General features: G+C 39.8%; 1 protein-coding gene across 6 annotated transcripts in view; it reads right to left on the bottom strand.

Moving 5' to 3' along the window:
- Window positions 1-9,071: 9,071 nt before the first annotated feature.
- LOC120309110 (E3 ubiquitin-protein ligase RNF213-like) overlaps window positions 9,072-25,788 on the bottom strand; it is a 132,615-nt gene continuing 115,898 nt past the window's right edge. For all 6 annotated transcript variants that reach the window (XM_039345957.1, XM_039345965.1, XM_039345997.1 and 3 more), the window contains 13 exons: window positions 22,775-22,934; window positions 21,264-21,438; window positions 20,320-20,414; window positions 18,678-18,929; window positions 17,032-17,164; window positions 15,193-15,276; window positions 14,658-14,838; window positions 14,361-14,562; window positions 13,916-13,996; window positions 12,017-12,214; window positions 10,560-10,649; window positions 10,275-10,453; window positions 9,072-10,176 (listed from right to left, as the gene is read on the bottom strand). In XM_039345957.1, the coding sequence (XP_039201891.1) occupies window positions 10,017-10,176; window positions 10,275-10,453; window positions 10,560-10,649; window positions 12,017-12,214; window positions 13,916-13,996; window positions 14,361-14,562; window positions 14,658-14,838; window positions 15,193-15,276; window positions 17,032-17,164; window positions 18,678-18,929; window positions 20,320-20,414; window positions 21,264-21,438; window positions 22,775-22,934 (1,990 nt within the window). In that variant the 3' untranslated portion in view covers window positions 9,072-10,016. The remainder of the gene's footprint in view (window positions 10,177-10,274; window positions 10,454-10,559; window positions 10,650-12,016; window positions 12,215-13,915; window positions 13,997-14,360; window positions 14,563-14,657; window positions 14,839-15,192; window positions 15,277-17,031; window positions 17,165-18,677; window positions 18,930-20,319; window positions 20,415-21,263; window positions 21,439-22,774; window positions 22,935-25,788) is intronic.

Raw genomic sequence — 25,788 nt, 5'->3', positions numbered from 1 at the left:
AGAGGCGGCACTCAGAGCCCTCTCTGTGAGCACGCGTGCTGTTGCCCCAGCAACCGATGGGAATCCCGGATAATGTCCACTTCATACTCCACTTCTCCATGAGGGGTTACTGGTCCTGGCGGTGGTAGAGCTGGCCAATGTGGACAGTCGGCCGCTACTGGAACTAGTAACAACCTATGAATAACTGGGTGAATCCACATGATCTGGAGTAATGACAAGCGAAACGCCACAGGATTGATCACCAATTCAACTCAAAATGGCCCCAAGTAACGGTGATCAAGTTTTTCGATGGCCATGTTGTGGGCAGGTATCGCATGGAAAGCCAAACCCGATTGCCCACAAATAACGGAGGGATATCTTGATGATGATGATCAGCGAATTGTTTGTAATCCTCCTTAGCTTTATCCAGCTGGTGTCGAACTACTTGGTGCACAACTTTCAGCTCTTGGAGGAACTTGTCCATGGCTGGAACTGGGGAGTCAGACGGAGCTAATGGGAAGAGCCATAGATGAAAGCCGTAACTGGCAAAGAACGGCAACACACGGATAAATGCATACTGGGTGTTGTTGTAGGCGAACTCCGCCATAGCCAGCAGCTCCGCCCAATTGTCCTGTTGGGTGTTGCTGAAACAGCAAAGGTACTGTTCCAAGATGGCATTCACCCTCTCTGTGCCCCCATCAGTTTTGAGGTGATGGGCCGAGGACAAACACGCCTGTATCTGCAGTTCCGTGAGTAGGGTATGCTAGAAGTGTGCCGTAAATTGCACCCCCCGATCTGACATGACTCGGTCTGATAATCCATGCAGCCGAAATACATGGGCAATAAATAACTGGGCCGCCATCCGTCCTGTAGGGAGACCCACACACGGAATAAAATGAGCCCTCTTGGTGAGCATATCCACCACCACCAAGGTGGTTGTGGCACCCTTGGATGGGGGCAACTCGGTAATGATGTCCAACGAGACCGCCCCCTATGGTCTTTCTGGTGTGGGTAATGGCTGCAAGAAACCAGGGGGCCCATCAGTAACATACTTGGCCTGTCGACAGATGTTGCACGATGTCATATAGCTTGACACATCATGCCAGAGTCGCGGCCACCAAAACATCCTGGATACGAGGTGCAGTGTTTTGAAGACCCCGAAGTGAACCGCTGATGGACTATCATGACATTGTTTCAGGACGATGCCACAGAGGGGTCCCTCAGGAATGTAGATGCAGTCTCTGAAATTCAACAGGTCATCTGTGCACATCGAAGGAGTCATATTTCCCTCATTGCCAGCCAACTCATGAAGTCAAGCCACCACGAACAGATTCTGCCGCTGCGCCTCATGAATTCTGCTCCGTAGGTCCATAGGTTCTTCTGTGGCTGCCAACTGTGCCAAGGAATGACTGTTCTAGGCATAATCTTGTCCTCCTTTTGGGTGAATTTGGGCTTCCAGGACAGTGCGTCCACCTGCTGGTTCTGCCTGCTAGGGACATATGTCACCCGAAAGTCAAACTTCGCGAAAAACAGTAACTATCACACCTGTCACTGATTCAGGGTTCTGGCAGTCTGTAGCTTCTCTAGGTTCTGATGGTCAGTTCGAATCTTGACTTGGTGATGGGCCCCCTCTAAGTGGTACCGCCATGTCTCAAAAGCAACTTTGACCACCAACAGCTCTCTGTCCCATATGGTATAATTCCATTCGGGTTCCGACAGCTTCTGTGAATAATTGGCACATGGGTACAAGGTACCTGTGGGGGCATAGGTTTGCAGGAGCACAGCCACAACAGCCACATCCAATGCATGCGTCTCCACCACGAATGGCCTTAAGGGATCAGGATACTTGAGGATAGGCTTGGACGCGAAAGCGGCCTTAATGGCATCCAAGGCCCCCTGCTCCTTAGCACCCCAACAGAACTTCACCCCTTTCTTTAACAGATTGGAAAGGGGAGCAGTCAGGGAAGCAAAGCAAAGAATGAACGTGCGGTAATAATTCGCAAACCCCAACAGTTGCTGCACGTCCTTGACCCGCCGTGGAGGCTGCCATTCCTGTAGCGACTCTACTTTCTCTGGGTCCATCTCCATACCCTCGGTCAAGATGCGATGACCCAGAAAATCAATAATGGTATGTGCAAATTGGCACTTCTCCCACTTGGCAAAGAGGTTATTCTCCCACAGTCGCTGCAACATGAGCCGAACATGTTTCCAATGCTCTTGTGGGGAAGATGAATAAATCAGGATGTCGTCGAGGTAGATGACCACAAACGAATCCAGCAAGTCCCTGAACACGTCATGCATAAAATGCATGAACACTCCCAGGATCTGTCCCAACCTAGAAATTATAGGCCTATATCTCTTTTAAATACAGATTATAAGATTTTTGCAAAGATACTGGCAAATAGATTAATGCAGGTTTTGAAACAATTGATTCATACTGACCAATCTGGATTTATAATGGGAAGATATATGAAAAATAATGTAAGACAAATTGTTAATTAATAGAAGATTTGGATAAGAACAACCAAATCCCTGCTGCTTTAATATTTATAGATGCTGAGAAAGCTTTTGATCAATTAGACTGGAAATTTTTATTGAAAGTCGTAGAAGAAATGAACTTTGGAGACAAATTTTTGTGTGCTCTCAAGGCCATATATCAGCAACAATCGGCACAAATTATAATTAATGGGGGATTAACAGATGTATTTAAAATAGAAAAAGGTATGATACAGGGTTGCCCCTTATCCCCTTGCTATTTGTATTAACAATGGAGATTTTACTTATTAAAATTTGAGATTCATCTAGATTAAAAGGAATAAAAATAAGTAAGATTGATTATAGGCTGAGAACTTTTGCTGATGATTTGGTTGTGACGTTATCCCATCCAACAGATTCGGTCAGAGACTTGGTTGAAATTTTAGTGCAGTATGGACAGGTCTCTGGTTTTAAGGTGAATAAGAATAAAACTAAAATATTATTAAAAAATATGTCTATGAAGGGAAAAGATATTATAGTTGAAGCAATAGGTTATGAAGTAGTTAATAAGGTTAAGTATTTAGGAATATATATTACAACATCTAATGGAAAATTGTATAAGAATAATTATGAACGCTTATGGGTAAAAGTACAAAAAGATTTAAATGATTGGCAAAAATTACAACTATCGTTACTGGGGAGAATTTCAGTAGTAAAGATGAATGTTCTACCAAAGTTTCTTTTTTTGTTTCAGATGATACCTATTTTAAAAAAGGATGCTAATTTGGATGAGTAGCAGAAGGGTATCAATAAATTTATCTGGGGGTGGGAAGAAATCAAAGGTAAAGTTTAAGATTTTACAAGATGCTCGAGAAAGAGGTGGACTTAAAGCCTAATTTGAAATTATATTATGATGCGGCCACTTTAACTTTAGTAAGTGACTGGCTTAATTTAACAAATAAAAATATTCTTGCTCTTGAAGGTTGGGATTTATTATATGGTTGGCATGCATATTTAATTTTTGATAAGAAAGTAGATCTGGTTTTTAAGTCACACATTTTAAGAAATGCTTTACTTCGAGTCTGGAAGAAGTATTATTATAAGTTAAATTATAAAATACCTATTTGGGGGATTCCTGGACAAGCAATTCAGGGGTTTTCTAAGGGGGTGAATTTTGATAATATTTCGTATAAAGAATTACTTATTTGGTCGGGTACTGAGTGGCAACTAAAGTCTTCAGATGTGCTAAGGCAAGAAAATATTTTACAATCATGGTTTCAATATTTGCAAATAGTGGAGAGTGGACCTTAGATAAGAAAGTGGGAATTACTTTAGCAGATGAAAATTTGGTAATTCAGATTAAAGATCAAAAATATGCTCGTATTAAAAGAATTTACAATGAGTTAATAAAATTGGATTCGGAAACAGAGTTAGTAAAAGATTGTATGATTAAATGGGCCCAGAATATTCAGGAACCGATTTCATTGGATTTATGGGAGGTAATTTGGATTAGAAATGTTAAATTTACACAGGCTCAAAATTTGAGGGAAAATTTTTATAAAATGTTTTATAGATGGCATCTGGATCCTAAAAAGTTGTCTTGTATGTACCCGAACCTGCAACCTAAATGTTGGAGATGTGGTTGCTTGGATGCAATCTATTTTCATGTTTGGTGGACTTGTAAAAATATTAAAGCCTTTTGGATTATGATTTGGTGGAACATTCAAAAGGTTTTTAAAAGGAAGATTAAGTTTACTCCCCAGTTATTTCTTTTGGGTATTTTTGTGGATTTTGATGCTAAGGAAACTATTTTAATGTTGAATTTAATAACAGCAGCAAGATTATTGGTGGGTCAATATTGGAAGAAAGATTCTCTGCCTTCTTTAGAAGAATGGGTATTTAAGGTTTCTAATTTAGCAGAAATGGCTAAAATTTCTGCTTATTTAAAGGACTATTCACAAGAGAGATATGTTATTGTATGGAGAAGATGGATAGAATATGTTCAGAAGAAATATGGAACTACAAAGTTTCATTTATTTTATGAGTAATGGATTTGTTTATAAAATTATGATCTTAAAGTTTGAAGAGAGTTAAGGGTTAGTATGATTCTGGTTATTGTATAATTAGTAAACTTAAATAGATTATGTTTAATATGTTTGTATAACCCTGTACTTGGCTCTGGGAAGTGGGGAGGGAAGGGGGCAGGGGGGAGGGGGGTGGGGGGAGGATGGGTTGGGGGGAGGATGGGTTGGAGGTTAAATAGCTCAGATAAGTAGAAATAGTTTTATTGTATATAATATTGATGTTTTAATTTGGAGAGAGGAATTGCTCGGGCATTTCCCCTGGACTGCATCCGGAGTGAGAAGATAGGAGGAAGGGGAGAAGTAAGTAGGAAGGTTGAGGAGAAGGAGGAGAGAGGGAGAGTATTTTTTATGAATGTAATGTAAAATTGAAAATAAAAATTTTTTTACAAAAAAAAAATGCATGAACACTCCTGGCACGTTGGTCAAAGCAAAGGGCATAACGGTATATTCAAAATGTCCATAGCGTGTCTGGAAGGCCGTCTTCCATTCATCTCCACCTTGAACTCAGACCAAGTTGTAGACTCCCTGTAAGTCCAGCTTGGTAAATATTTTGGCCTGGTGGAGTCGCTCGATGAGTTCGGAAATGAGCAGGAGTGGGTACCGATTACGGACCATGATGGCATTCAATTTCCAGTAATCACAGCACAGCCTGAGCTCCCCCAACTTCTTCTTCATGAAGAGCACTAGTGCTGCCAACAGGGAGGTAGAAGGCCGTATATACCCCTTTCATAGGTTCTTGTCAATGAAGTTTCAATGTCAACGCTGCTAACATTGTATGTTCTTGCTTTGACAATATATGAAGATGCAGCCTTTTTTTCTTATGCTTTACTCTTAGAATTAGATGATGCTGGGGGAGAAGGCGGAATGTGCGGGGAATTAGTTAGACATAACAATATTGTTCTAATGTATGAAATAAGAGATGATAAGAAATGGCAGGTAGCAGAACAGGAGGGAAAGCTTACATTTCAAACTAATTGAACAATGTGATTTATGATTGTTAATTGAAGGGGGGAGCTGTGCTTTGATACTATGTGCTCAGGGGAGGGGAATTCAGTTTTTGGCTTCAACTATGTTAATGCCAAAGCTATGCTACTCCCATAAAGATTCTTTAAGGTAAACAATGCCTCAAAGTTCTTTGAAGAGTTTCATCTGTCAGAACCATGACACTCTCAAGGCTGCCAACTCTGGTTCTGACAGGGAGTAAATCCGACCAACTGGCAAATTGGTATCAGGCACTAAATCAATCGGGCAGTCAAAAGACTGATGTGGGGGCAACTGATCTGCCTCTTTTCCCCAAAAATATCAGCATAATCCCCCAACTCTGCCGGTAGGTTCAGGTCCACAGGTGTAGCCACATTCCCTGCACAGGCATGTAGGTGATGGGTGGCACACTTCTTGCTGGGGAGCCACACTGCCCCAGATCAAATAATATGCGGATCATGAGCCCGTAACCACTCCAGCCCCAGCACTAACAGGAACTGGAGAGCTCAAACAACTTATTTTAAGCGTCTTACAGTATTTTCTTCTTCTCTAAATCTCCCACTATTTTTCATGGGATGATCTCAGCTTCTAGAACTGAGCTACAGAGAGAAAAACTTCTCCATCTTCATTAACGCTGTATCAGATTGTGTTGCTATCCCGTGATCCTTTGGTTCACTACACAAAATACTCTCTTTTCTATGCTGAAATGTCTACTTGAACTGCATCTTTCTCCAAAGACTTTGCTCCAACTTTTGATTTTTACTGACTTTTCTGTGCCCTGAGAACGTTAATGAAGTTCATGGGCCTTTTTTCAGATGGTGAATTAAATGTCATTAAATTCTAGCACTGTAGGCAGGGCTGTGTGGTGATCTGGACTCCAAAGGGAGAAACACAGGAAAAGGTGTGCTCCTGTGACAGAAAAGTATCAGCCAGGCTCCCCTTCCTTTTTCTCCCTTCGAATCAAGATTTAAGTTTGGCCCTATTAGAGCACCCGGGAAAAAGCAGCTGACAATGTCTAGATCCGTAGCCCCCAATTCCGGGAAGGAGGCACCACACTGCCTCCTCTCTGCATGCTCCAGGCTGCTCGCATTCTTGTCTCTCTTCAGCTTAGGGCGGGGGGGGGTCTAGTTGCCCCTAGCGGCCTCCCTTCCTGGCTGGGGGCTTTTATGTTATCACTATTCCCGCTCAGCAAGAGCCCCATGCTTCCCTCCCCATTCCCAACCTGTCAGGTAAGTGGCGGCTTGCAAGCAGGCACCCTATATCCCTCTGCAGCCATGAGGGATGCAGGAGGTGGAGCCAGACTCGGTAGCTCAAAGAAATACAAATACCAGGTTCCCCGGTGGCAGGAAGATCTCACGAGTCCTTCTTTATCCCTGGTTCCCCCGGTTGGCATTTTACCACTCCCAATGCCGCAAAGTCCCCCTTCTTCCTCCCTTGTTCCCATCCCATCCATCATTTCATCCGCGCCCTGGATTTTCCTACTTCTTGGGGCTTTGGGGGCTCCTCCTGCACGATTACAACACCCAGCGCTCCGTCCCTTCCTTGGGTTCCCTGTTTGCATCAAAAGGCAGAGGCACGAGCAACCATGCTGGCTTAGAATCCAAGGTTAGCTAAGGCTGCCCAGATATGGGTTGCAAAAACCCGCACGACTAGATGGCAACAGGGAGATGGTTTTAGATAACATCTACTATTCCAGATTTAGTCCAGATGTGGCAGTTCTGGTGTAAAGCCACTGGTGTTCAACATGCTTGTGAATAAATCCAGAAATTACACCCATTCTCTAGCAATAGCTATGGGTAATTAGTTTGGTGAGTGTTGAAAGAAAAGTCTTTATCATAGTTCAGTCCAAGCCAGGTGTTCTGTCCCAGCCCACGTACGTCCTTGTTACTTCACAAAGAAAACCCCCTTTAACAGTAGACTGTAAAATAAACCCTCTCAAACCCTCTCTGAGTTACAGACCTGATAATTGTCCCAGAAAACAAAAGCAACAGAACACTTTTCCAATGGAGACCTTGTCCAAAAGCAAAACGGAGCACGAGTCAAACAGGAAATAACTCACAATCAAAATAAACAGACCATGATCTTTTGACTCTGAACTTCTTTGCAAACGGTTACCTGCAGCAACCAGCCCTGCCCACACATTCCCTTTTTGTTACGCAGCCCCCAAGGTGTGGCTTCTCACTGCTTTCTCCTCCTCCCCTGGAGTCGCTCCATTGCATCCCTCTGTCCTACTCATGTGACCTGTCTACATTTAGAATCATCCCTGAGGTCTTCCAGCTGTGCTTCCTCCAGTCCAACTCAGCTTCTCAGCATAGCTGGCTCTCAGCTTGATCAAGGGTGGAAGGAGCAGCCTCTTCATTAGTTTGTAAGTCCTGCAGCTCATCAGAGCCTCCCTGGATGGCTCTCCAGGTCCCTCCTCCTCCTGATTCCCCAGACTCAACTACCAGGATCACAGGCTGGCACGGAATCATAATACTGGGAATAAACAACATGGCGACTGCTTTAGAAAGAAAGTTGCAGTTTATTGAAGAGGAGAGCCAGACAGAAAGATGGCTCTGGAAGAAAAGCGAACAAGCACATGTATGGAGTGGGTTTTTCTATCTTCTTGAGCCTTTTGTTTGGAGTTGTTTCTGTGGCATGAGCTTTGACCTTAGTCTGAGTGTGCCTTTCTGGTATTTTGATATTGGTGGGTTAATCCTATTATGTCCCAAAGGTCATATCCTGCTTCCCTGGGGTTGTGGCTGATGACTCTTAGATTTTTGCTGTGAGGGATTGTGGATTCTAGGGATCTTTCTTCTTAATCCCAGTTTCCTGACTCGAGTCTTTCTGACAAGATTATCACACCTGCAATTCTGCAGACTTGGTTTCTATTTGAGACAGAGAGATTTGGGGGCGGGGTTGGTTTCTGCTTTTAAAATTCTTTAGGGAAATATATTCTGTCTTTTAAATATTTCGAAAATATTTCTTTCTTGGGGGGGTGACTTCCCACATGAGGAAACAAATTTCCTGTTTTCTAATTAGCAACGGAAAATCTCGTTGTTCTGCAGCTCTGAATGTGTAATTTTACAGAATACAAGTCCAGGAAACTTAAGTAAAAAAAAAAAAAAATCAATGAAGGGAATTTCATAAAGGGGGAAAAAGAACTGACTTTATTGGACAAAAAGTTACCATTGAACAGAGAAAAGATTCCCCTCTCATTAACTAAAATGAAAGGAGAAATTACCATTAGAAAAATATGAAGAACAACATCTTCCCAATTTTCCTTACAGGTGGCAGGTTGGTTGACTTTTCTTTTGCACCAATGATTAGAATTGTGGGTGATATCCCACAATTCATGGATTAAATTCACATAGCAATGACGAGATGTGAGGTAAAGCTCCCTGCTTTGAAAAAATCTGTGGTAAAATTGTTAACGATTTTAGCTTGGTGAATTGCTAAATGTCAATTAACTAAATGTCAAGCAGTAAAACCAAACTGTCATGTTCCCTAGCTCAAGAAAGGGTAATAACATTGTAAGGTGCTATAGAAGTAATAAGGGACATAGTCTGAACATTTTTGTAACAAGGATTTTTTTATTATAAGAAAAAAAAAGACTAGAAAGTAACTTTTATAAATTGCAATTTTTGAATAGTGAAAAAGTAAGTGGAGGAATACTGTACTCTGCCAGCATAGCTACCTGTATTAAGACATTATCCCTGTACAATCGAAGGAAGAACACAAACTCCGTTTCTTTAAGACCTAGAGGGCTGGAATGACAATGCCTAATGCATAACTTGATACAAATGTCAATTAACTATTAAAAAAGAATGGAACTTTTATTTTTTATTTATTTAAAGCATCTTTTAACAGGAAAAAAAATAATTTCTAAAACTGCTTAGAAAAAAACTCAGTAAATCAAAGAAAGCGCAAACTCATGGCCTGTTTCATATAGTGTTCAATTCAGACTATCAGTAAAACATGGTTGAGATTCTATCTACTTGCTCAAATACGTAGTCTCAGAGAAGTAGACAATTCAGTATATGAGAAAAGAAAATTACAAAGAAATTATGTCCCTGATTAAAAAAAAAAAGAAAACTGGTAGCATTTATAAAATCCAAGGAAGTCGAGGGAAAGAAGGTTGTTTCTCTGCTCCCTGCCAATTCTAAATAGATTAAAGAGGAAAATTTATAATGAAGTCTATAAACCCAAACTTACAGATTTTACATGGTCCTTTCAGAAATCTGTTAACAATGAAAATACTTTTCTTTGAATGAAGTGTAGCTATCCAACTTGTATTTTCTAGAAATCCTTCGTTATCTAAAGCACCAACTCCTTTATGTTTGTGCATCACTATTTATTCACATATAGCACCACAATCCTTTAATTTAGGATCACCCTAAGTGCAAAAACTTGTTATTTCCTTCCTTTCTTTTTGTACAAGTATAAAAAACCCCCAACAATTAAATACTGTGCTCTGCTCATCAGTGAAGAATGAGGAAGAGTGGAAATGTGTCTGGATTAATTTCCTGGACCGCATCCACCCCGTTTAAGAGTAGCAGCTATTTTCCAGGCAGCGATACATTGGGAAACCTGGATATCTTCTGGGAACATATCATCCAAGTCCTGAAGCTCATTGCTACCTTTTCCTTCAAGATAGGGAATAAATGCTTCTTTCAGGCTGGAAAAAAAGAAAACCAATAAGCCCAAAACAATAAGATACTCTGCAAAACAGGATGTATTTCACTCTAAAAGGGATTGGGCTGTTCACACTCTTACCTCCACGTAGGACTGTACTCTTCTCCAGTTCTGGCATGTTTCAATTTCAGCATGATCATTTCATGCAACTCTTGAAGGAAGGACTCCAGCGCTGTCTGGGTGAGGAAAGCTTTGAGAAGATCGATACTATCCACTGTGAGTTCCTCTTTATAGTCTGCGCTGATCTCTCCAAAAGGATCCTGGATAATACATTATGAGGAAGAGACGGAGAGAAACAGTTAAGCGGGGAGCAGAGAAAACAGTGACAAAAAGTGTCTAGCGAGCACATCCTTATCCACATCCTACCTTTTTCAAATGCAGCAGCTGTTCTGATTTATGACTAGAAAGGAGCTGCCACAATGAAATGGCATGCTTTAGCTGACATCGGCTCAGTGCCTAAAAGAAATATGAACATAAACAAACATAAAGGGTTATTTTACAAATGATAAATCAAACGTATTTCTAAATGGCATTCATGGATGGCCATTTAGGCAATAAAGCCAAATATTAATACCAACTTTTCTAATAAATTCTAGAAATCTTATAATGGGAAGAGCACTTGCCAACATTTTTCATGTAAATTCTGTGCAGACCAACACCAAAGTCAACTCTTGTATGAGACAACTGATGCCAAAGGACAACAAACATTCCGCACTGCCTCTCAACACCTTATAATTCAAGGGCATCTAGATTGTATATTGTGGATTACATCTCTGGCACCATAATGTCTTGGCCCACTCTAGGGCTATCCTGGGAAGAAAGAGGTTTTTCTAGGTGATTATAATAATGGAGAGGGGTTTTTCTAGGTGACTATAGCAATGTTCCAGTTGGTAAAGGCAGTAGTCTTCTAGACAAAGAAGTAGACTTTTTAAAAGCAGGACTAATTATAATATTACATTTAAGTATAAGCAGCAAGATGAAATATAATTAAAAAATTAGAAGCCGGGGTGCACAAAATGTTTTGCCACAAAACATTTCAAATATTAATTTAGTAATGTTTCCTATCTTGAGATTTCAAACTATTCCAATTGTTAAACGGAATTCTTCTGAATAGTGTTTGAGTCTGGAACAAAATTTCAGAACATCCATATTTCAAGCATTTTCTCAATAATTAAAAATGATCTGTTTTGCACTCAAAAGCCCAGCTTTGAACTTAAGATTTAATTAAGTTTCACATTTAGAAGTAAGATGTTTTATGCACTCGTTTTTTTATCTCTACTGTTTCCTCTGGATGATACATTTTTGGGGTGTTATTCTTTATTTTATGTCCAGAGATGTTAAGCTACTTATAATTGTTATAATTGGTCAACCTGGAAATTTGCTTAATAAATCCTAGAAAGTACTACTTAAAATGTGGTAATGGCCATTGGCTGACAGTAGAAACAGTGGGATATGTTTACTTATAAATTTCTTGTAAGTAAATAACCTGTTTGAAATGCACTTACTTGATCCATCAGGGATCTTTTTAAGGTCTCCAGTCATACTATGCTTTTCCTTTCCACCACCTGAATACTACCAAAGCACAGTCCAATTAAAAGGATAATTCTCTACTATAATCTCAAGAAGACCGATATTTACCACTCATGAACATGTTTAGAAACTTTTTTCAGTGATCAGAATATTACAGATCTGATCTAAGTGAGGAAAACGTCAGCTACCTTTCTCAGTCTGAGCTACACATACAGTATATAGCCTCAGCCTCACTGGCTTTTCTCTTTCCTCTTGCAGAGATGAAAGGTGAGCCTCTGATCCCCTGCACTCACCTTCATCACTGGAAGACTTATCTGATTGCTCATCCGCAGGACATTTTCAGTGTAATCAGTCAAAGTCATATGTGAGTCACCCCCAGTTGTAGCCAAGAATCCTAAAATAATTTCAGTGACCGAAAGTGCATCACAGATGTCAGTGTACGAAACCAAGTCCCCTCTGATCATGCCCATTTTAGAACTTGAAAGAGAGCTCTGTAATAGAAGGAGATAAGATCAACTGGTATTTTATTCCTGAAACATTTTTCTATAAAAAAAGGCACTTATGCTATCTGACACCTCTTCAGGGCATGTAAGCAATGTAAAACTGCACACATATTCAAGCAAGCTGCTGCTTTCACCAATGCTCAACCTCCATACAAAGTTTTTTCTACTAAGTAATAAGTAAGACTCCCAAGATAAATAGGTAAAATTACTTCAACTGAACAGTAAATTTTCTGGAGACTTTAGCTAAGTTCCCTCTTTGGCCACCAGGGTGCACTGTCTGCATGGGTAAAGACTTCAGGGAAGTTCCCTCTTTGACCATCAGGGCGCACTAGCTGGGTAAGGACTACAGTGAAGTTCCCTCTTTGGCCACCAGGAAGCACTGTCTGTGTGGGTAAAGACTTCAGGAAGTTCCCTCTTTGACCACCAGGGTGCACTGTGACCAGCCTGGCCTGTGTTGTTAACACAAGCTTGAATTATTTGTTTCTCTGCTGGCATCTCAAGGGGAGGGGTCTCTTTCACCCAGCAAGAGCCAGGTGAAAGTCATAGCAATTAATTGCCCTATTTACCACCCGGCTGATAAGCGATGCCTCCACGAGGGATATTCCTTTGTTAGCTTGTCTATTAAGCCAGTTCTGAATAATTTCACAAGTCAAACTCAAACAGAATTCTTTCTTACTTTCATCAAGGAGACAACTTCTTTCAGTTGGGAAGGTAAATTATCTCTATTTACTTTGAGTTTAATTACTTCCTTTCTGTTGGAAAGGCATTCCTTCAACACACACACATCTCTTCACTCCCCAGCAACACATCCCTAGCATTCTAATCCCACTGGTTTGCATGCGAAAGAAAGGGAGGGAAGAGGCTTGCTTCAGTTTAAAGTCTCTCTTTTCACCTTTGTGTAAAGGCACAGCTTTAATTGTTTTCCTGAGGCATGGAGATCTATTTTTAGTCCTTCTTACTCCAGCCAAGCAGATGTATGGATGCATTATATGTAGGAGTTCTGGGAATGTTGCTAGCAAGCAGCCAGTTAAAGATACAGCTTTAGTTGTTTGCCAAGCATGGAAAGTAATAATATTTCCTTTTTTACTTTTCTGCATAGAGTTGAATTATTCCTTTTTTACTTTTCTGGAACCATGAACTGAGATGCATTACAGTTCTGATCCAGATAGCATAAACTCCACAAAATGGTTTTAAACAAATATTCTAAGCAGAGACTTATTTTGCAGTAGATACATACGGTCATTTGCATATCTGTCCATTCTCATAGGTAAAAAAGGAATAATTCCCCATCTCAGCTAGGCATGGTAACGGATGCCAATTGATGCATACATGATGCTTGATTAAAACAAAGGCTTTACAACTGTGGTACATAGCCAGGACATCCTGTCATAAACCTTGAAGCCCCTCCCACTGACTAGATAAGATATATGACTGACTAACAACTAAACTACATTCCCTAGAAGCCATCTCTTAAGGAGACAGCATTTAACCCTTTACATGCTAAATGCTCTAACACAGTTCTTAAGCTAATATATGCTCTGGCCAGAGTTATACTGGTCCAGCACAGTAAACACACACCTTCCTATAAGCAATGCATATTGAACACCCCATGGTTTACAATCAAGTAAATAAGCACAAAATGGAATGACAGTGAGATTTGCTTGTCTTTTTCTCTTTTCAAAAGCTCACCTGAGTTTTCAGCTTTGTCTTGATATTGCTGAACAGATGCTCATAGTTTTGGTCACATCTGTGTATCAGTGTGGGTATGCCCTATTAAGAAAGGGAGCAAAGCAAATGCTTGGTCAACACTTCTTTGTAAGAGTATCTTCTGGACTAGCAGTTTCAATCTCACAGGCTCCGGAACACTAACTAGTTGCCTCATATTTCTATGGTGCATCCTGACAGTCCCCATATGTCCTTTATTTAAAAGGACAGTCTTTTATTTCAGACAGCTGTCTTTTAGATTTATGTATTTGTTTTCTTGGTTTTGCTCTTGAATTTTCTTCTGTAAAGCAAAATTATAAACATACACAATTATCTTTTTTTAATCCTGATGTTCCTCTTTCAGATTTTCCCCCTTTCAGGTTTGTCCTTTATTTTTTTCCCCAAGAAAATATGATCACGGTGCATATACCTGCAATGTGATCCTGGGCTTCCCTTGTAGGAATCTACTGACAACTTGCTGTTCAATTTTTTCCAGGTCAAATTCCTGCAGGGCCTCTCCTCCTTTCTGCACGCTATACTGGCAGTTGGACAGGATAACTGGGATCAAATCCTTTTCTACTTCGTAACTGATCATGTGCAGATCGGCCACTTCAGCAGGGCTGACAGAGTATCTGTTGAGAAGTAAGAAGGGAAAAAAAGAGATAACCAACTATGCTGTTTGCTCAGCAGTATCTGTCAGCTGCAGGGAAAACAGACAACTGCATACCTATTGGCATTCGTTGAACCATTTGCTATGGTGTTGACGAAATCATTGTGCAACTGAATGAGGTAGCTGACCAATGATGTGGCACAAAGGCCTAGACCTCTCCGACGAGGCAAAAGGATTTCAAATGGATCTTTCACAGTGCGGTCCGAACTGCAATAATCTTTAGGAAGCTTAATTTGACCTGCGGGGGAGAAGGAAACCAGAAAACTTTGGAAGCCAGAGATGCCATCTTACTGTTGAATACTCCCCTTTGTTTTTGAATCACTTATATGATTTATTGCCATCACCTGTGCCCCCCCAGATATTGCTGATGTACAATTCCTTCAGCCCTCACATCCCCACCCCTAACTGCACGGCCAATGATGAAGGATGCATAAGGTCAGCAAATTTTAGAGAGCTACAGCTTCGGCTTTATGGGCTACAGTCTGTAGGGCCAGTTGAAGATAATAAAACATGGCTTTTTTCTTTTGGTAGCATCAAGGAATCCCTTATTGTTCCCATTTGATCTGACTGATAAAGTAAGCTCGAGTCTCACCATTTGTTTCTATGGATAATCTGAGCTTGTTCCACACATCCAGAAATTTTTCCACTCTGCCTTTCATTAGTAATCTGACACCTCCTAGAGAATGCAAGAAACAGAGTAAAAACAGATGGGATATTGCCAAAATGTGTTGCTTTCTGATTAGGCTAAGATCTATCCAGCATAAAATGCCACACCATTTCTTATGGCTGTCAGTCACATTTATTATTTCATTCCTGACAACCCCAATGACCCTAGTAGCTCTGGGGCATTTAACTCAAAGGTTTAATTTAGTTAGTATGTACTTCAGAAAGATATCTATAATCTGGGAAGATGCCTAACCATCCCAACAGGACGACGTGAAATCCATTAAGTCTTTATCCTTAGGCATGATCTACTGGTAGCTCTCAATTTATGATCACAATTGGGACCAGAATCTTGGTCGCTGAACAAAATGGTCATTAAACAAGATGTCCACATGACCCCTTCGCTCAATGACTGCAATCACAGCTTTCCCAGTTGCGGTCATTAAGCAACTGTGCAAGTTGTTAAGCGGACAGAGTGCTAGAGCTGCCTGCTGAAAGAGGGCCAGCAATTTCCCTCCATGAGTGGAAGGGAACTCTTGTACTAACTTGCAGAAAGAAAGCTTGGATCTTCAGGATCCAACCTTCACTTATACAGGCTGCCACAGGATCCTTTCTACCACCACCTCTGTGCAGAAAGGAACCTCTGTGGTGGACCACAGAAACGAAGCCTGGATCCTGAAGGTCAAGCTTCATTTCTGCAGTCTGCTGGAGGAATTCATCTTCCCTCCATATGCAGAAGATAAGTGCTCTGGCTGGCTGCAGGAACAAAACTAGGATCTTTGGGATCTGAGCTTTATTTTTCTATCCCACTGGAGTTTGGGTTGCCTCTATATGCAAAGGGGAACTCATCTGAGGGGCTGCAGAAATGGGGCTCAGATCTTCGATGTACTGTATAACCTCTGTTTTGGTAGCTCTTTGGAAGTTACCCTCCCTTCTATGCACAGAGGAGAACTTCTTCAAGGAGGTACAAAAACAGACCTCTTGAGATCTGACCTCTGTATCTGCAGCCCTTCAGAAGACTTCCTCTCCCTTCCATGCAGGGAAGAGAACTCCTCCAAAGAGCTGCAGAAGTGGAGGTCAAAACCTTCAGGATCTCTGCTCCAGATTTGCAGCCCAACGAAGTAGTTCCCTTCCTCTCTCAGCAGGCAGCCCTTTTTGCTCTCATTAAATAACTAATCCTAAGTGGAGGACTGCTAAATGGAGAGGAGGGATTTATGGTTCCCACATTGAATGAGAAGTTTCAAAATACCAGTTTTGTTTGATCTAGGTTGCATCAATTTTGATGATGTACTATCACAGAACAAGGAAATGAAAAGGCAAATTTAAATGATTTGTGCCAGTAATCAAGTTGATAAAAAAATATGGGGCATCATTGGCCCAAAAGCCGGACTGTTCCCTTCCTAAACCCTCAGAAGGCCAGTGGGGGTCAACAGGGAGGCTTCTGGCAGGGGAAGCCCTTTTTGTGAACTCAGCTCCTGGATGCCCTCAAGAGCTGCCTTCCATACAGAAGGAAGAAGGGATTGCTTACATCTGAATCAAAGCATCCCTTTCCTGCACACAGGAGGAAGCTCAGAGCAACTCTGATTGATCCCATTTTCCTCTCCTTTCCTTACCGAGGTTTGTAACGCTTGCTAAGCACAGTCTTTGCACAGATTAATACTCTCCAATCAGCTAAACACCTTTATTTACTAAATATGCTTGGTATTAAGTAAATACTTTAATGCTCTTAAACTTTGCTGTCTAACCAGAGAGCACGGGAGAATCTCACCTGAGGAAAAACTGCTGAGAAAATCTTCAATTGTGTGATGCTCAATTTCTGAGTTGTTCTGAAATCTCTTCACCAAGTCTTTCTGCAGAGCAAGAATTTCTGGCAGAAATTTCACCTGCCTCAGTTCAGCTTCCTAAAGGCAGAAAAGGTCAAATCAGAAAGTAGAAGCCAAGTCTTTAGGAATTAATACAAGTTAACTATCAAGAAAGAATACCATATATACTTTATACATTTAGTTTGTATAAGGTTAATTTATGTACACACACAGATGCATACATAAAATCTGATTTTATCAAAGGCGGGACAGCATTGGGGGCATGTGCTCCTGGTTTTGCACATGGATAAGGTTAACAGATCAACTATAAATCAACATTAATAGATATTCACTTTCTGTTCTGAAAAATCCTGAAATTTGTCCATGAAGCCAGGAAAGTAATATTGTTGACAATTTAGAAAGGTGTGTGATAATAAGTAGCTGCTGCATCATCAACAAATGTAGTATTTCAGACATGAACTTGTTCCCTCTTACGCTTCATTAACACAAACACTGATTGTTCCTCTTTCTATCCTTGTTCTACCTTTGGGAAAGCAATCAACTGGCAACCCAGTCCTCAACACTTGCTTTCAGATTGTAAATTCTTTTTAGCCAGAAGATGCATATTGCACTTTAATGTTGCTGAGAACAAGTGAATTTAAAAACCTTCTGAACAAAGAATATAGAATAACAGGGTTGGAAAGAAATTTAGAGATCCTCTAGTCCAACCTCCTATTTGAGCAACTCTGCATGGGTTTGGACACCATTTAGATGGGCACTGGAGAACGTGCAATGTTTGTGAATAAATCTCTTGAGCTAAAGTTAGTTTTACATTGATTCAACCTTAATAACGCAATATTATTTGTGACGACAATGCCCACTCTTAAGAAAGAGCTGGCCCTAATAAGACATTTCCTTTCTTTCTTTCTTTTAACTAAAAAGTAGTAGCCAAGATTGTTGATTTGTTTTCAACTGTTTGCCTGATGCACACAACAGAGATTCACATGCAATTAACATGACATTTTTTTCCTCTTAATCAAAAATAAGGCAACAATAATTTCTCCCACCACCACATCCAGTTAAGAGAAGTGATTCTGTGATTTAGTTTATTCCTGCCCATTCCCACTACAAGGGTATAAAGCAGCTGATTTCTGTGGATGATCCAGAAGCAGCTGGATTAGCATGGAAATGATCAAACAACCATGTATTTGTCCCATCATTAAGTTTTACTATTAACTTCACATGTGCAAGCATGACTTTAAAAAAAGCTAGCCTGATCTAAATCTGACAGGACTCGGCACCTTCCAAGTTTAGAACAGATTTGGGTCTCTGGATGACAGTGCTATAGAAACACCAGCACAGGTTTCTTATGTTGCAGCTCTGTTGTTAATATTTCAAAGTTTCTGCACGGTTTGATGTAGCTCGGCTTTTGACAAGTAGCTGACAAAAGAATTTCTGCTCCTAGATCAAAGCGGTTACGTTAATAAAACTAAAACAAAAAGAGACGGCAGACACAAGTTTTTCTGTTGGACAATTAATTAGGACAAGCAGCAATGCATATTTTCTGTTTCACAGATCCCATGACCTGACCACTGGTAATTGACATGCTCACCTTTTGCAAAAATTTCTGCAAGATGGGCACAGTATCTTTGCCACCTTTCAGTTGGACAATGTGAGCCAGATGCTCGACTGAGATCCTCTTCCTGCAACTCCATATCCGAGAGGAGTGTATAGTATTGTCCTTCGGAAGACGGGATAGGAAGACTGTGGGGTCCCCATAAATTATTTTCACTACAGGGTTGGAAGAAAGTCTTTCATCTTCACTGATTTGTTTATTCAAGTCCAGAAGTGCTTTATCCAAAAGCTGTTTAGAAAACATGGCATGTTGTGTGACAGGCATCATAAAAACAGAAGGCATAAAAACAACTTTTTTAAAGCAATATCAGAATTATAGAATTCACCCAGGAATCTGCACAGCTGTAGTGATAACTTCAGTGACTGACCTTGGTAACTTTCTTAATTCAAATATCCTGAGCTTTCAAAAGCTGAATGATAGTTTCTTAAAAGCTATAGTTCAAAACTGTGGTTCTGAAATGTGTCCCGTAGGTCTCTATTCTGAATAAGAGCTATATAAAAGGTCAGCTTTTGCCAAATTCTGGATCGAGATAAAAAACTAAAACCATGGTAGGGTACAAATGGTGTCTCAATATCTGGTGGAACATAGTTTCAGGCTGCTTTCCAAAGGGGAAACAGGCAGCAGAGATTGTAAAGTTTGGTCGGCAGGGAGAGGATTAAAAAACCTTCTCCAGAGCATAGGGAGTACTCTATAGATATACAGTATAGAGTATATATGTAGCTATGCAGATAGTTGCTTTAGTCTAGCAAAATTCTGTCTATAGGTGAAGAAGAATAAAGGAAACAACTCAGGATTAACTCCATGTGTTGTTCCTGGTTCCTGGAAGCCTGACACATTATCTTCCTTCTCTGTTGTGATCTGGAACACAGTTCTATACAATATCCAGAGCTCACCCCAAGCATTATAGTTATCATGGGGATGCTGAGTTTGCCTTTGTGCAAGACTGTATGTGTGTATATATATTCATTCTTAAGTATAGCATTGGGGGAAAGTTAAAATGGAGGATATGCCAACACTCTCTTTTTTTGGCATGAAGTATACTCAAAACTAATGAACAAAACCTCACAAGCATACTTAATTAAACAGAACTAATTAATACCTTGCTTATTTCAGATCATTGAGGAAGATAGCAGCAATTTCTTATTTTCTAGAAATTGATGTTACATACTGCTAATATAACACATGATAAGAGCCCCAACTAACACCTTTATATAACATTAATATGATGTAAAGACTCAAGATAGCATTGCCAGTTGATTTTGTGTCTATAGCACAGAAAAAGAACACATGCTGTTTTTCTTATGTGTAACCCACATTTTGCCCAGTGTCACTGTTTATACACTATAAAGCATATAAAACCTACTTTAATTTAAAATTCAGCCAGGCTTGTTAACAGCATGCTAGAAATCCTTTCTAAAATTAGTGAATATTGTTGCCTACAATTGTTTACCTGAATTAGCTGTCACATTTCTCACTTATTCAGATACACACACACACACACAGGTATATATAGAGAGGAGATAGAGAGATTCATAATAAATAATTTATAGTTTTATATCTATTATTTGTCTTGACTAACAAATGTATTCTTTGGAAGCATTTTTTTTCTTTTTTTTACCTTTAGTTCAGGTAGAATAATGGTGCGTGCAACACTTTGTTCCCAATCGTTTCTGTACTGCTTCGTAGAAAGCTGATTGTCAAAACGTACTGGCCCTGCAAAAGATTTATTGCGTTTATATAGCCCCCAACCAGCTAGTTATTTTGCTTCTTTGACTCAGAAGAAAAACTCAGAGATTTTTTAGAGGGGTGTATCTCAATTTCTGAAATAAAATAAACCCGTTTTCTTCCTTATATTACTATTGTGACAAGAGAATAGTACAAAGAGTTCTGCATGGACTACATATTCTTTCCACAGTGAAACACTTCAACGTACAGTTGAATTACAGATACAGAAGTGATTTCCCCAAACCTATACAAGAAACCACATGGAATTCAGTGGGCTCAAGATTTAAAACGAACAATGCAAGTTACTGGGTTGCAAAAAAAAAAAAAAAATGTCCACAGAAAATATTGGTGGCTGAGTTTTACACATCATTATTTTTTCTCCCTCTCATTGTTTATTATCACAACAATTATCATGCAGTATTATGCAGGTTAATGAGGAAATATCATCAAAAACTTTTTGGACATACATAAGTTATCTAACACATCTAAATTCCTTAATGAAATGAGTTTGAATATGAAATCAGATGAAAAGCCAAGTATGCCAATCACACACTGACAGTGATTCTTAGGGGTATAATATTTAATCACTTTTGATCACTGGTTCTCCCAGTTCCTTTAAAGCAAGGGTTTTCAAACTTGTCCCTTTTATGGCTTGTGGACTTCAACTCCCAGAATTCCTCAGCCAGCGTGCTTGTCTGAGGAATTCTGGGAGTTGAAGTCCACAAGTCATAAAAGGGACAAGTTTGAAGACCCCTGATTTAAAGTATATTATTCAACCATGTGCTGCAATCTTATGTCTTGAAATGTAAGCAACATTCAGCAAACTGCTCTCCTTACATTGTCCTGCATGTTGGTCCTTGGAAAGACTACACAGAATGAGATGGATGACATTAGTGGTTTCATCAGCAGTCTTCCCAAGAGTATCCATCAGCTGCTCTAAGTCTTTATTAATATGCAGCAGCAAGAAGTTTACTGGATCCTGAACCTGTGGCTTTATGATCTGCAAGACAGACTGAAACAACAGAATCTACTATTCAGAATTTTTCTCTACATGACTTGTGAATGAACATTTAATGACAAAGGTAGGTACTTAAGCAAATATTTTAAATATATCCCTTTAACTTACAAATAAATGAATACAACACTATTACATAAGGAGAGCCCACAATTCTCTTGACTTTAATTTTCTGCTACCACAATCAAGCACTACTCTTTCCATCTATTGATTTGTTAAGATTTCTATTCCATCTTTCCACAAACAGCTCAAACTGGTATAAGACAGGGCTCCCTCCTTCCATTTTTCCTGTAATAACAACCCTGAAAAGAAAGTTGGAATGATAATCAGCAAATTCTATAGCTGAACATAGATTTAAGCCTGAGTTTTCCAAGTGCCAGTCCAACATCTTGGTTCTCTGACTTGCATTCTTCGCAAAGAGTGTGCAACCTGAGATGCCTGGGGTGTTTTTGTTTTTGATGCTAGTGCTCATTGCCCATAGAAGCATTACTGATATTTTTGGTAACACTTTGAAACTAAAGTAATCTGTATTTTACAATTGAGTGAAAAATATTATTTTGAACAGCTACATGATTACATTTTTCACTGAGTTGTGAAATGCAAATTATTTTCAATGTATTATTAAAAATATCAACAATGTTTCTCTATGGGCAATGAGCACTCACCTTAAAAACAAAAAGACCCCAGACATTTCAGGTTGCATACTTTTTGCCAAAAATGCAAGTCAGAGAATAGCTAACTACAACCCCTAACTACAGAGAATAGCCAACTACATATTTGATTAAGCAAATCACATTTGCAGCTAATTCTAGTGTAAGGTGGACATATGCAGGCCACTTTTGAAAACAGGATGGGTATGAAAGAAGTGAAGCCAAGTATGTGAGGGAAAGGAAATTATCAGACTTCATCCAGAGTAGTGGTTTTCAAACTTGGCAACTTTAAGCATGCTGGATGGGTGTACACATCTTAAAGTTGTCAAGTTTGAAAAACTCTGCTCTAGAAGATCATGGTCTCCATTTTGCCTCCTGGTAACTTCGAAGTATGCATGGAACAGTGGCAGGACCCAGGGCATCTTATGCTCCATGATCATTAAACACAGAATTGTAGTTATGCTGCTTTAATGAAATTGTTATTTTATAATTACTACTATATTACTATAATATGGCTACTATTATGGCCTTGTACTCTTAGCATCTATAATTATTTCTTTTCATAATATTGAGAAAACCTGATTTTTTTAAGTAATTGCATTTTAGATAAGTCATCGTCTGTTTGTGTATACTGCATTTCAGAAAAAAGTAGGTAAGTTGCAATTTCTGTGCACAACAAATACCTGGGCATCATTTGAGGCTCCCAGAAGCAATGCCAAATGAGTGAGCAAGCGAATCAGAATTAGTGCAGCTGGAGACAACTCCCTCTCTGGTGTGATCACTGGATCCCTTTTCCTAGGATCTCCAAGTATGTGGCCCGTTTGTGTCCTGTCCTGAATATTGCTGCAAACATATCACACAGGGAAATTTGCACATTTTCCTATTATTTTGCAATGATTTCCAGATAATGAGAATTATAAAAAAGTATTTATCATCCAAAATTGGGTAGATATAGGTCAGTGGTTCTCAACCTGTGGGTCGGGACCCCATTTGGGGTTGAATGACCATTTCACGGGGGTCGCCAAACAACGCAGTCCGCCATTTTTTTCCCCTTTTCCTTAGCTGTGCTACTCCCTTTTATTCTATTGGCTTTTGAAAGTTACAACAGCACTGAAAAAAATGACTTATGACCATTTTTCACACTTACGATCATTACAGCATCCCCAGGGTTACATTCAGTGGTGGGATTCAGCCAGTTCGCACAGGTTCAGTAGAACCGGTAGCTAAATTTTGTTGAGTTCAGAGGACTGGCTGAACCCATGCTGCTTCTGGAAGTCCGTTCTAGGCCTCAAAGGCCTGGAGGTCTCCCAGGCCTATAAGGGCCCATCGGAAGTGCGTGGATGTCACTTCTGGAAGTCTGTTCTAGGCCAGGTGGAGGCATCCGAGGCCTAGAACAGCCCGCTGGACGTTTGTTGATGTCACCTCCAGAAGTCCGTTCTAGGCAATGGAGGCCTGGAGGAGGCCTCCCAGGCCTAGAACAGCCCCAGGAAGTGCATGGATGTCACTTCCAAAAGTCCATTCCAGGCCTCGGAGGCCCAGGCCTGCATCCACGCAGAGAACCGGATGTTCCAGTATTTGAATTCCACCACTGATTACATTATCAAAATTAGGAAGCTTGGCAACTGGTTTATATTTATGATGGGATGCCAAATTCACTTAACAACTTTGTTACTAGCTTAACAATTCTAATGAATCACTTAACAACTGCGACAAGAAAAGTTGTAAAATGGGGCAAAACTCACTTAACTGTCTTGCTTAAGAATAAGAACTTTGAGCCCAATTGTGGTTCTAAGTGAGGACTATCTTTATATTATGTAATACACAGAAAGACTGTTGTTTCTCTATGTGATATAATGTATGTGGTTATATGCATAATTCTGCATTTATTTATTTATTTTTGTTATATTTATGTAGTGTATATTGGAGGTGGTGACCCTTTGAGAGTTGTATGCAACGAAATTTCATTTTAATGTATGCTGATTAGTGTATACTCAAAGTGACAATAAAGTTATTATTCTATTCTGTTCCGTTCCATTCTAGCAGTATTTACTTTCTCTAAGGAACTGTTGCAAACCAAATTAAATACATTATATGATTGCTGAAGTAATCCTAGCAAGCATCTTAAACAAATATTCTGTTCCTTTTGTTCAGGGATGGGATGGTTCATGAGGGAATAGAATGGACTGATACAGAGAAATTTCAGGAGAAAGGGGAAACAAAAGAAACTCATTATTCGTCCAGATTATCTTCTGAACTACATGCTAATAGTGTTGAATTCAAAATGAGATGTGACAGGTACCTCTAACAGTGTGAATTCTAAATATTCCAGTTAGAACGAAAAGCATCCACAATGAGTGGTAAACTAAATCTTCACATCTCTAGAAAAAAATGATTAGTCACTCTTGATGTTAGATAGCAAATCAGGAGTTTAGTGGAGACTTTTTTTTCTTTTGACTTCCCCTTGGAACACACTGTGATTTCTTCCAGGATTCAGGAAGAAATTGGGCTCACAGAAATTTCTAGCTGCAGTGAGTACTAGGGTTTGATTTTCTTTAGTGTGTGATTAACCCTAGTTTCTGTCAAAAAACTTAATACCTTGGATGCACCTACCTATTCTGAAGTCTCATTTTTTTTCTACCTTAACAGCCATCTATGGTATTCTTTGTTGTTGTAATTTTAAAACTTTCAGAACTGTTTAAACAGATAGCTTTGATGCCAATTGTAGGGGAGCTTGCCTCAGAATGCCTAAGCTTCCCCAAACGTATTTCTAGATTATGGGTTTATGCTGACCTTGGATTTTTCAATTGGCAGGAAAAGAAAAGATTTCCCCTCCCCTTTTGGTTTTGTTCTTATATTCCTGAGTCATGGAAAGAAAAAGGGGTGGTAGTATCAAATTCCATCTGAAAGCAGTGGCTGCTGCATTACCCCAGGTTGGCCTGATTAATAGAGCAGAAAAAGGCAGAAAGATGGTTGACCAGTCGGTGCAGAGATTCTGAAGTATCAATCATTCAGAAGCATCTAAATGAGATATTTGAGATACATGGAAGAAATGCACAAGTAGTTGGCTGCTGTAAGTATTTTTGGGAAACCTGCAGCCAAACAATGTAGATGCAAAAATAGAATTTAGTAGAGATCCTCAAAACTATTTTTTCTTGTACCTGAAAAATGAGATGAAAGCAACAAACCTGGGAGTTAGGCAACAGGATTCGAATGACTAACAAAACTAAAAATGGAACGTTTGGTACTTTGCCTTGCTTTGTGTATACAAAAGAACTATTTTCTCCTATATGACAGGAAAGCAAGAAGATGGTGATGGTGGTAATGTTTCCCCAGTTACATCCCATGGCTAAGCACAGAGACAGAAAATAATCTGAAAAATTTGCTGTAAGCAAATAAACTTACAGAAAAAAAAATATTCCCATCTTTTATCTCAGATTGGACTGAGCACAACTGTCTCTGCAGAAATCTACAGTCCTGAAGTCTTGTTAATTCACCGCAATCTCACTCAAAAACTGTAAGTGCTATGGAATGGTTGCTTCCACAATAAAACAGAAAAAAAAAATCAAGTGCCTTAGTGTTGCTTCCCATTTCACATAAGGAAGGCATTTTGGAGGATATAGGACAGTGGTGGTGAACCTATGGCACGGGTGCCAGAGGCGGCACGCAGAGCCCTCTCTGTGGGCATGCACACCGTCGC

Source organism: Crotalus tigris, unplaced genomic scaffold (assembly GCF_016545835.1).
Source record: "Crotalus tigris isolate CLP2741 ecotype Arizona unplaced genomic scaffold, ASM1654583v1 scf7180000017551.9496454, whole genome shotgun sequence".
Taxonomy (NCBI): Eukaryota; Metazoa; Chordata; class Lepidosauria; order Squamata; family Viperidae; genus Crotalus; species Crotalus tigris.
The sequence above is the reverse complement of the archived record's forward strand: the minus strand, read 5'-3'. Positions and strand labels throughout refer to the sequence as shown.